Consider the following 12,034-nt stretch of genomic DNA (forward strand, 5'->3'; position numbering starts at 1 on the left):
GCCATTGTGGCTGTAGCAGTTTCCTGTCTTCCCAAACAGTAATACTGGAAGAGGCATGGAGCATCCAGCACGCTCAGCCCGAAAAGCAGCAAGTTGTTCCCCATGAGCAGCAAAGGTGGGAGCCCAGGTGAAGGCAACAGGGGAACAACCAGGATTCTTGGCAGCCCGGAACTCCAGGGAGCTTGTGTGGGCAAGGGGAAGGGAGAATATAAAGATTAGGGTTCTTCTCAGAAAGTGAAGTGGGTCAAAGGAGGAGCCTGAATGGGCTGGCTTGTTTAGCTGCAGCTAGAAGCCCACTTCACCCTTTATAGGGTATTCATATGTAGCTATGGAAAACATTTCCATGATTACTCATGGTATGAAAGAAAACATAGTTGTAAAAAGCCCTCAAGAAAAATAAAGTAAAAAGAAAATATGCCTCAGTCTGTATTCAAATACTATCAATTCCTTCTCTAGATATGGATAGCATTTTTCATTTTAAGTCCATCAGAGTTGTCTTGGATCATTGTATTGCGGAGAATAACTAAGTCATTCATAGCTGTTATATTACATATAACATAATCTAATATAACAATATATAATATTGCTGTTAACTTTGTAGGCAGTACATTTCACTTTGCATCATCAGTTCATGGAAATCTTTCCAGGTTCATCTGAGAGCCTCCTGCTTATCATTTCTTATAACACAATACATTCTATCATAATCACATAGTACAATTTATTCAGCCATTCCCCAGTTGATGTGCATCCCCACACTTTCCAATTGTTTGCCCCAATTAAAATTAATGTACAATTTATATCAAATTGCTTACAAATTCAAAAGAACTTAATCTACAACTCTATATTCTACTTTCTTTATCAAAAGAATGGACCAAACCACAACATACCAGCAATAGATAAATTTCTATTACAATAAATTCATTCCAGGTTTCAATCCAAGTACTCTTATCTCAAGCAAAAATCAATAGGACAATACTACAAGTAAAGAATTATAGCAATCTAGTAACTGGAGTGGAATTTAGTTTATGCCGTTATTAGGTATGCTATTAAGTCCATGGCCTTCACCATTCTTCATAGTTCTTCCTTCAAAGTTGAAGCAAAACTCACATTTGCTGCAAAGCTAGTAACTTTTCTGTTTCAGTGAGTCTAATGCCCACTAATGCCAAATCTTTTTATTTTGTCTCCTATATAAGTAGTCCAATGTTTATTTTTACATCTCATTTAAAGAATTTCAATGCAAAATATATTTTTCTAAAAGCACAATTGATTCATTACCAATGCTGCCACATTTAATCTGTAACACTGCTTCTATCATTTAACCTCTTAGGCTGTTTCCTCAGATACCAAATGGGACATCATGATAGCACCTGCCTCATGAAATTGCTTGCAAACCTTAAAGTACTAAACAAATGTGAGAAATTATTATTTCAAACTGTTAAAGGATAACCAAATCAATATAGATACATGATGAGTAACCATACCCTGACACTACCAGATCAAGCACTGATGGGTCTGTTGGAAGGAGGAATAGGGAAGAAGGAAGTTGAAGGAGCTGGAATCTCATACTCTAAACAGATGAAATTCTTATAGTCTTCTGGAACTTCCAGAAACTTTCTCTGAAACTCTCCCTTAAATCATACCAAGTGGCTTTAAGCCACTTGTGAAACCTGTATAAATACTTTACCAAGAGATTTGAGTGTCTACAAATCCCTATCTTTTCAAATTGCTGCAATTGTACCAATTAATTTGAATTAAAAAGTAAATGCTTTGAGGAGGGTTAAGGAGTAGGATACTCTTAGTTATTCACCTATCCAAGGTTGGAAAAGTAAGCTGATTAACTAATTTATGTTAGGTTTGAAATGAAAAAGCAAAAGTTACTTTTGTAGCATGGGACAATTTGTGAGAAGGCAATACATTCTCCTGATAGGACATGGCAAGGTGAAACTGCTGGAGACCTCTAAAGAAGGTGGGTCTCAGGAGTTTGACATAACTTGGATTTTAGACCATAGAGCTAAACTGATTTCTATAGGAACCTTCTATCTTGTTGCCTCAGGGATCAATTCTTTAGTTTCTTTTGGTACAAAACAATATTCAGGGTCTCATCAATACTAAAACAAAAACAGTGAAATCTCTTAATGCTCTTAACTCTTCTAGCTACAACTGATAGCAGTGAGTCTTCCTTAACTTGGAAGTTCTAGAAGAACTAAACTAGAACTAAATCTAGAAGAACTAAATCAATGGGGAGAAGAGAGAGACCAAAAGTAAAAGGCACAGAGAAATAGTCTTAAGGTGGAATGAGCTTCCAAAATCCTTTATTTATTTATTTATTGTGTCTATGGCACAATAGACAAAATCTTGACTGGAGAGAAATGAAAGGCTTGGTAGAGAAACTTGAGCACACACACTTACTGGGCCAAAAGAGGGGACAGCAAAAGAAACTAAGAAAAAAATGGCTAAACAGATAAGAACAGGAAGAGAACTAGTAGAACTAAATATTGCAGAAGCAAAGGCAGAAGCAGTTATCTATGAGGAGGTAATGGTCTCAAGTGTCAAACACTACAAGGAGATTTTTTTTTTAAAGGATCCAACTGAGAAGAGATCATTTGGAGCTTAGCAACTAAAGAATCTTAATGAAATTGTAGAGAACAATTTCAATTTGAATGAATGAGTACAAAAAACTAGTGCTAGGGTCTGAAAGTAAGATAAGAAAATATAGGTGCTATGTAGGAACACTACTTTAAGCCTGAAACAGAGAAGAAACACAGTGAGGTAACTTAAGGGAAGGCAGGATCAAGTGAAGATGTCTCTAAATGGGAGAGAGAAGTCCCTGGATCTCACAATGACTCACTTGGGCATGGCTGGGCTACAGAAGAGGATAAAAACAAATTCCAACAGGAGATGAGGATGATGAGGATGATGATGATGATGATGATTATCCCAATAGTGAGATATGAGCAAAGGCCAGCATCTAAAGGAGATCACCAAGATATTAGAAAAGAGTTAAGGAGTAAGGACAAGGATGTGTCTACCAACAATCAGAACTGAATCAACAAAAGCATTAAGACCATAAAAGGGTTGATGTAACCCATCCAAGAGTGTAAGAAAGGGCAAAGTTTGCCCCAGCATGAAGTTGCAATCAAAGAAACTAAAGCAGAAAATGAATAAAATTGAAAAAAACATTGAATGCAAAATAAAATACTGTGGATTAAGAGAATCCCAAAAGGTAAAGGGAAAAGAAAAAAAGAAATTCCATAGCTAGCAAGTAAAGTCTCAGAGAAAAAACAAACCAAAACAAAACCTAGGCTGGCCACAATGAAAAATTAAATTAAAGCTCTTACTTTAAAAACTGATCAAAGCATAAATAGCAAGAAGGAAGAAAAACTTAAGTAAGACACACCCTAATAAGCAGAAGGGAGCAAACAGAAGTCAATAATTCCATAACAAAAGATAGGGAAAAAATTAAATAAACTATCTACTATCAAAAACAAGTGGCCTGGAAAACAGGTCAAGGAGAAATAATATAAACTCCCAAAAAATCATGACCAAACAAAAATATCTGAAAACCCTATCACAAGAAATCAAAAAAGAAAATTATTCATACTTATTAGAACCAAAGGATAAATTAAGAATAGAATCCACTAATCATCTCAGTTAAAAAATCTTAAAAATGAAATCTGAATGGCTGGCCAAAATACAAAGCCTCCATATCAAAGAAAAAATGCTGCAAGTAACCAGAAAAAAAAGAGCCTAAATGATACAGCTGATGTCATGCTTTAGGAGAAGCACCAAATGTTGGAGTTTGATCATGTGAGGAATTCACAATAGCCATTTTCTTTGGCAAAAGATGGATTTATTTAGGAGAAGATGATTTGCTTTAGGAGAAGCACTAAATGTTGGAGTTTGGTCATATGAAGAATTCACAACTGGCAAAAGATAGGTTTATTTAGGAGATTACAGACATAATGAAGACATACAATAGACACCAGGAATGGTATATATGAAACAGAGAGAGCATATAATTATCAAGAAAGGGGTTTTAACAATTACTAATGGAAAGGGCAAATTCCCTAATGAAGAAAGGATTCAAAAGGAAAGACACTACATGGCATTGGGGAGGGATAAGGGCAAAGACAGCATGAGACAAGGTGTTGTGGCAAACTGACCCAAAGAAGTTCAGCGAAGATGGCATAGGCCATAAGCAGATTTACAGGAGAAATTTAACCTCAGGGAAATGACTAGGATTTCTGACAGGCCACAGCAAGGTGAAGCTGCCCATGACCCCCATTGAAGATGGGCCTCAAGGGTCTGACATAACTTGGAAACCTAGAAAGATAAAGACAATTGAGCACTTGGAAAATTTTCTTACTCCCTTTAATATTAAAGTTTTCTCAATAAGATGATCTCTAATTTGTGCTATATATGTCATGAGTATTGTGTCCCCTGTTAGATTGTGAGCTTCTTGAAAGCAGGGACCATTTTTATCTATCTCCAGTGTTTAGGACAACTCCTAGCATATAATATGTACTTAACAAATGTTTTATTTGTTGACTTGATTAAATGATTAAATGCTTATACAATTAAATGCTCCATATACTAGTGGAGGAAGAAGAAACAAAATATTACCTATGTTAATTTTAGTTATGTAGTATCAAACCAAAACTACTGTCTTCAAAGGATTCCTAAGTTATTAAAACACACACACACACACACACACACACACACACACACACACACAGACCTTGATGTGTTTTTGTTCTTTTTTTTTTCCTGTTTTGCTTTGGGGGGTTTTGGCCACAGATGGGGTGAGGAAGGGAAAAAGAATACTGTACACTAGGGAAGAAATGAGGAACAAGGGAAAGTTATTTTGAATAACTTACGTGAAAAAAAGACAGGTAGGAAGAACTGTGGACAAGAGTCATCTCATGTTTAAACAAAGAAGAGTAATATAGAGGTTATAGAGAAAAGTTATATAGAGAGATTATATATATACATGTGCACATATACAGAATTTTGTGCAGATATAAAGTTCACGAAGGAAGCAAGCAGAGATTTGACGGCACCTAGGAAATCACAGAGTTCGAAGGGAAATAAATTATCCTTCAGATGATAAAGGAGAATAAAGTGAAAAAGGATCTGTCATAGGTAAAAGGTGGTATCTCAAAAGTTTTCTTAATTTGTATTTCTTTAATCAATAATGATTTATAACTTTTTTTCATATAATTATATGTGGCTTTTATTTCTTCATTCAAAAACTGCCTATTCATAGCCTTTGACCATTTATCAATTGGGGAATGACTCATATTCTTACAAATTTGACAAAGTTTTCTAAATATCTGAGATATGAAAACTTCATCTGATAAACTAAAATTTTCCCCCAATTTTCTTCTTTCCTTTAGTTTTGGCTATATTTGGTTTCATTTGTTGAAAAACTTTTCAATGTAACCAAAATTATCCATTTTACATCTCACAATGCAATTGCATTTATTCAAAATTATTTTACCATCCATTAAGTCTGACAAGCTAAATAATACCTACCTTTTATGTCTAAGTCATGTATCCATTTTGACCACATCTTTGTAAATGGTATAGTACTGGTCTATACCTAGTTTCTACTAGACTGCTTCCTAATTTTCTGACAATTTTTTTTTTTTACCAAAGAGTGAATTCTTATTCCAAAAACTTAAATTGTCATATCTGTCAAATGTAAGATTACTAAAATTACTTATTACTGTGTACTGTATCTATGTCTACTCTGTTCCACTGAACAGTGGTCAGAAGCAAAACACTGGTGAGGAAGAACAAGGTGAAAGGAGAAAGAGAAAAATACAAACAGGAAAAATAGGATAGAAGGAAACATACAATAAATAATTATAACTGTGAAAGTGAATAGGATGAACTCTCCCATAAAATGGAAATGGATAGCAAGATGAATTAAAACTAGAATCCTACTATATATTAAGAAACACAGTTGATAGAGAGAGCTACACATTGAGTAAAGATAAAAGGCTGGGGAACAATTTGGAACACTGCTCAAAGGGCAACAAACTGCACATACCCTTTGATCAGGCAATACCACTATTACCCCAAAAAATCAGAAAAAAAAAAAAAAAAGAGAAAAGCACCTATATATACAAAAGATATACACTTCTTTTTATTGTGACAAAAAATTGTCAATAAAGGGGAATAATAGTTTGTGTTAAGTTATGATATACCTTGCTATAAGAAATGACAAACAGGTGGATTTATTATATAATAAAAATAATAATTTATTATTATCCACAATAAAAAAAATTTTATTATTTATTCTACATAATAAAAAACCTGGAAAAACATACATTAACTTATGCTGAGTGAAGTGAGCACAATCAGGAGAACATTGTATTCACCAACAGTAACTCTGTAATAATCAAATATGAATGACTTCTCAACAATATGCTGATCTAAAACAATTCCAAAGGACTCAAGAAGGAAAATGTTGTCCACTTTCAGGGATAGCTTTCAGAGGAAAAAACTGATGGTCTAAATGCAAATCTAAGCATACTATTTTCAGTTTTCATGGATTATTCCTTTTGGTCTGTTTCTTCTTTGATAAAAGAATTCATATTGAAATATGTTTTTCAAGATTGGACACATAACATATCAAATTACCTACATCTTAAGAAGGAAGGGGATAAATTTCAAATTCAAAAATCATTTAAGAAATACATTTTAAAAGTCAACTGTTAATTACTACATAATAAAAATTGTCTTATGTGTAATTGGAAAAAATAAAATACTATTAAAAAAGAAAAACATGGAAAGACTTGCATAAAATGAAGAGTGAAATGAACAGAATCTAGAAATCATTGTTGTAAACAATAACAATAATGTTCTAAGAATAACTATAAGCAACTAAGCTATTTTGATTATTACAAATATTCAAATAAACTTACAAAGGACCTATGAAGGAAGATGTGATCCACTTCCAGAGAAAAAATTGACAGAAGTTAGCACAATATGGTTTTTACGTGTGTGTATGTACACATGCATGCATACAGAAAGAGAGAAAGAGAAGAGAGGGAAAGAGAGGGGAAAGAGAGGAAAAAAAAGAGAGAAAGATCTATAATAATGGCCTTTTCTAATGTTGGGCAGGGAATTTAAAACTTAAACTGTAACCAAAAAATGTAATTTAATTTATATATACACAATACACACAAATATATGATAGATAGATAGATATACACAAACACATACATAAACACACATCATATATAAAATCTCATATGAACTTCAAAATAACTTGCAAAAATAAATGCTATTAGTATTATCTCTTTTATAGTTAGGAAAATTGAGACTAAGAGAGAATAAGTAAATTTCTCAGGATGATACAATTATTAAGTGATTTAAGTAGGAGTTAAATTCCAGCCTTCTTGATTCTAATACCAGGCATCTAATAAGTTACCAAGGTGCTTATTAATGAATGTGGAGGGAAGAGGGAGTCAGAAAAAAGGGAACAGAAAGTATAAGAAGATATGACACAGGAATAAACAGCTAATAATTATAACTATGAATATAATGCATTAATTTACCCATTAAAAAAAGCAAATGAACAGATATAAAAAAAAATGTAGTTTATAAGAAGCAAAATAATTCATTCAAAACTGAATGAAATGAACCAAATTTATTATGCTTGAGAAAAATTCAAAAAAATCAAGGGCAGTGAAGGAATAGAAATCAAGATCTCAAACAAATCAGGAGTAAAAACAAATATTGTTTAAAAAGTTAAGAAAAACATTATGCCTAAAAATATATATGATTAAAATATCAATAATTAACACCTGCAAAGTCTTTTATCTAAGTATCAAAAGAGAAAAAAACCCCATAAAATTACAAGAAGAAACAGCAAAATTATGCAAACTGGGGAACCTTAACATGCTAACTTTCTGACCTAGACAAGTCCAACATAAAACAAACAGGAAGAAATTGAATAAACTTTTAGAAAGATTAGCTATCTGGTGTGACCAACTTTTGAGCTTCAACATAAAGACCTACTACGCAAATGCAGAAATACTTAAAAAAAAAATCCTTTATTGATCACAATGCAATACAATTAATCTTCAACAATGAACATTTGAAGAGAAGAATCAAACTTAAATGGGAATGAATTTTATGCTTAAAAACTGGTAGGTCAAAAAAACAAACTACAATAATATTATAAGGGAAAGATTTTATGATTTATTTGTGAGAGTGAGGGAAATTGCTCATAGGAATATCAAAAAAGGAAAAGAAAAGAGCGTTAACTCAAACATTTTTAAAAACAAGAAAAGAAAATTTAGAAAAAGACACATGCAAGCAAAAGAGTATTGGACTTAGCAAATTAAATTGATATGCAATTATTTTTAAACCCAAACTGTACATAATAGATTTACAATGTCATATATAATTCATTTTTTCTGTCCTTTATGAAAAGAAATGTTATTTAGTGATTTTTGTCAAGTGCAGAATAAAAAAGAAACTAATTTTTAATCAGATGGAGTAGGTGGCAAGAAAGTGAATAGAGAGAGAGCAAAAGATAAAAGAAAAAAGATAACAACTGAAGGAGCCAAACTCCTAAGTACAGAGGTTAGTTTTGGCAAAAGAAAGCCCACCTCTTCATTAGAACTGAAATAAAGAAGGAATAAACTATAATGAAAAGAATTTTTGAGATCTGGAGAGATAAGAAGCAAATCATATCTCAGGGAAATAAGTTCTCTTTCTGCTGAAAGAAGTCTGAAAGACAGAGGGTTAGAAGGCAAGAAGAGAGAAAAAGAAGCAAAGGTGAGGGGGAAAAAAATCTATTGATGAAACATTTGTCATTAATCCTTTACGAACTTTATCTTTTCATTTTGTACTATACACGCTTTAAAACATTTCATGCATCCCAAGGATTTTCCAGAGTTTACTCTAATTAGGGAAATTCTGGCCTAATTGTACCAGGCATTTTCACATATCTTTAACCAATAGATCCATTCCATTTTAAATAGCAGTTTTAAGTCTTCTTTCCCAGAGAAAGATACATATGAGTGATCGGCAAACATATATAATCTATTTAAACTTTTGGTGTTTCATATTTCCTTAATTAAAAAAAAATGCCGAAATCAGAAAATCTTAAAGACTCACTGACCCAGATTCAAAAAAAGAGCCAAACAAGTGTTTGCTTCAGGGATGAAAACAAGGAAGGGTAGATAGAAAAATATATAAAATATAAGTCTACTGTCCCAGATATAACAATACATCAGGAGAGGGCTGCATAGTAGAAATTTCATAGTCTTACCTCAAGCACAAAATTAGATAACGTTCTATTTCATCTCTAACATTCGAACAGCTACTTAGTGGCAAATAAAATCTAATGGCTTAGTGACTTTTCCTCTTTCCCTGTTGCATAGTGCATATTGGGATTATGCAATAACTAACTGAAGTAAATTGCCCTAGGAAGAGTCATAGGAAAGTAGGGGAAAGTAAGGCTAGAAAATGATTATGGACATTTCATAATGTATCTTAAAGATGGAATATGTGGGGCAGTTAGGTGGCACAATGGATAGAGCACAAGTCTGAAGTCAGGAGGACCAGAATTCAAATTTAGCCTCATACACTTAACACTTCATGGCTGTGTGCCCCTGAGCAAATCACTTAACCCCAATTGCCTCAGAAAACAAACAAACAAAACAAAAAATGAAATAATCTAAGAAAATGCAAAGAGTCTCAGGACGTCTAATTTCAAATTCCTGGGATATTTACCCACCATAAATAAGTTAAGCTGCCTATGTGAATCTGTTTCCTCATGTAAACAGGGCATAATAAAATCTTTAGTATCTACTTCAAAAAGTTATTGCAAGTGTCAAGAGACAGTAAGCAAAATTATAAACCACTATATAACCCAATAAACCACTTTGAAAATTATAAACCACTATATAAGTCAACTTTAGGTTGGTTTTGGGTTATTTTTTTTTTTCATTACTTTTGATATCCCCAGAACTACACTTCTTTGTGCTTTGTTCATTATGTTTACCATGGTACAATTTGGCACTACAGAAACATCTCAAATGTGAGAAATGATTATTTGTTTGGTTTCCACAGTTAGAAAAATTAAATGGGAGAATGAAACAAATTAGAAAACTGAGACCCAAAACAATGTAAGAATACAAATTCCTTAGGGGCAGGGACTGGGTTTTGTGATGCGGATGGTAGTCTTGAGACTTAAAAGGAACGTTTTGGTTTTTTGCATTTAACTTTGCATTGTAGAAGCCCCTTTGGTGTATTCCAGGTGGGGAAATGGCAAGGCTACAAAAGTCTCCCTACCTGTGGATGACACATTTTAGTTTTGGGTTCTTTTGTAGCTGGGGAAAATTCTTGCTAGCTCTGAAAAGCCATGGGGTCTCTGCTTTAGGGTCTATATAAACCTGCTAAGAATTGTTCACCCTTACACTCTCTTGATGACGCTGTTTTGATTGACACTGGAAGTTCCTTTCTTATAAGGAAGCAATAAACTCTTTTTTGCCTCTCCTAACTCGTCTCTGATTGATTGATTAATTGGATGGAGGGGCAGTGACCCTTACCACACGTCAATGAAAAGATCATCCCCGAGATGGGAATTCATGCTTTTCCATCCCATTCAGTCTGTTTTTAGCTATTCTTCCTTTGTTGCCTGTGGAAAAAGAAATAAAACCAATGTTCTTTTATCAAGTTTTATCCATTTTTTGGTCTCCTAGGCAAGTGGGGAAACTTTGCAATTCTGACTACCTGGAAACCACTAAAAACTATTTCTTCCATGGAGGTTAAAAACAGGATAGAGGGGATGACGGATGCCTTTGCACTCATTCTGCTTTTAAATCTTTTTTAAAATGCTAAAATTTGGTTACTGGTGAGTAAAAATATAGATTTGATTTTTTTTTCCCCCTCTACGTTCATATGCCTTCAACCCACCCCAGCCGAAATCTATCAGCGGGCCAGATAGTAAAAAGGAAGTAATAAGAAAAATGGGGGTCCCAAAGCAATTTAAGAAAAGGAAGGAAGATTGGGATGAAAGGGGGGAGGGAGAGGAAGGGAAATGCATGTCCTTCCCCGACTACGTGCGAGCCAGAACTTCCAGAACAAGGAGCGGAGGGGGAGAGCGCACGAGCCACCGGACCAGACTAAGAAAAGGGAGCCTACCCCCGCCTAAGTCACGCACCACACTCTAGTCTGCCCCATCTCCCACTTGCGTTCCGCCGCTAGGTCCACGCACGTATATACGTACGCATGCCCACGCCCTACATCCCTCGCCCCACCCCACCCCCATCCTAAAAAGGACTAACAGTGGAAACCTAGCCCTTCAATCAGCCACTCGAAAGCGCCCCGCCCCACCGAGAAGCCGCACGGGGCTGACCAACGGCCTCAAGTGAGGCTCCGCCCCTGAACCTCGAGGTCTCGCGGGAAGCGACCGTGACCAAACCGATCCCCACACGTCCCACCTACGCACGAGCTCTCATGGACCCTTCTTTACCCCGCTGACTATTTTCCACCCAGCAGACTCTTCTTACTACTACTAGGTCGGGGGAAAACATTAAAAACATTCCCCGAGGAAAATGACCTTAAGAAAGACGCATTGCCATTTGCTTTTGCATCCCTCCCCCCAGGGACCATGAGACCTTTCCTTACTGAAAAGCAGCAACTGAAAAAACCTTCCATATGTTTTATGCCCCTCGTTGGAGTGTTAACTTCTGAGAGCTGGGACTGTCCTACTTTTCTGTTAGAATCTTTAGCACTTAGGACAATGATTTGCACATAGTAAGTGCTTAATATATTTTAAAAATTATTATTTTATTCATTTGTTTCTGTTTCAGCCAAGGAACCTTAGGGTTTTCACCTCTCAGATTGATTTTTTTTTCCTTTTGATTAGGTAAAAGGTCATTCTTTGCCTCATTTATTTTTTTTTTTAATTAATTTATTTTTAAAATACACGTTGCTTTAAGAATCATGTTGGGAGAGAAAAATCAGAGCAAAAGGGAGATCATGAAAGAGAAAAAAGACAAAAAAG

At 34.6% G+C, this 12,034-nt stretch overlaps 1 protein-coding gene across 4 annotated transcripts in view; it reads right to left on the minus strand.

Moving 5' to 3' along the window:
- GGACT (gamma-glutamylamine cyclotransferase) overlaps positions 1-11,273 on the minus strand; it is a 67,817-nt gene extending 56,544 nt beyond the window's left edge. For 2 of the 4 annotated variants that reach the window (XM_051984077.1, XM_051984078.1), the window contains exon 1: positions 10,575-10,664. Coding sequence is in view for 2 of the 4 variants with exons in the window: in XM_051984075.1 (XP_051840035.1) it covers positions 10,575-10,596 (22 nt within the window). In the remaining 2 variants the exon portion in view is untranslated. Of the gene's footprint in view, positions 1-10,574; positions 10,665-11,169 lie in introns of those variants that run through there. The other 2 variants (XM_051984075.1, XM_051984076.1) reach the window with 2 other exon arrangements.
- Between the last annotated feature and the right edge of the window lie 761 nt (positions 11,274-12,034).

The sequence above is a fragment of the Antechinus flavipes genome, chromosome 3, assembly GCF_016432865.1.
Source record: "Antechinus flavipes isolate AdamAnt ecotype Samford, QLD, Australia chromosome 3, AdamAnt_v2, whole genome shotgun sequence".
NCBI lineage: Eukaryota > Metazoa > Chordata > Mammalia > Dasyuromorphia > Dasyuridae > Antechinus > Antechinus flavipes.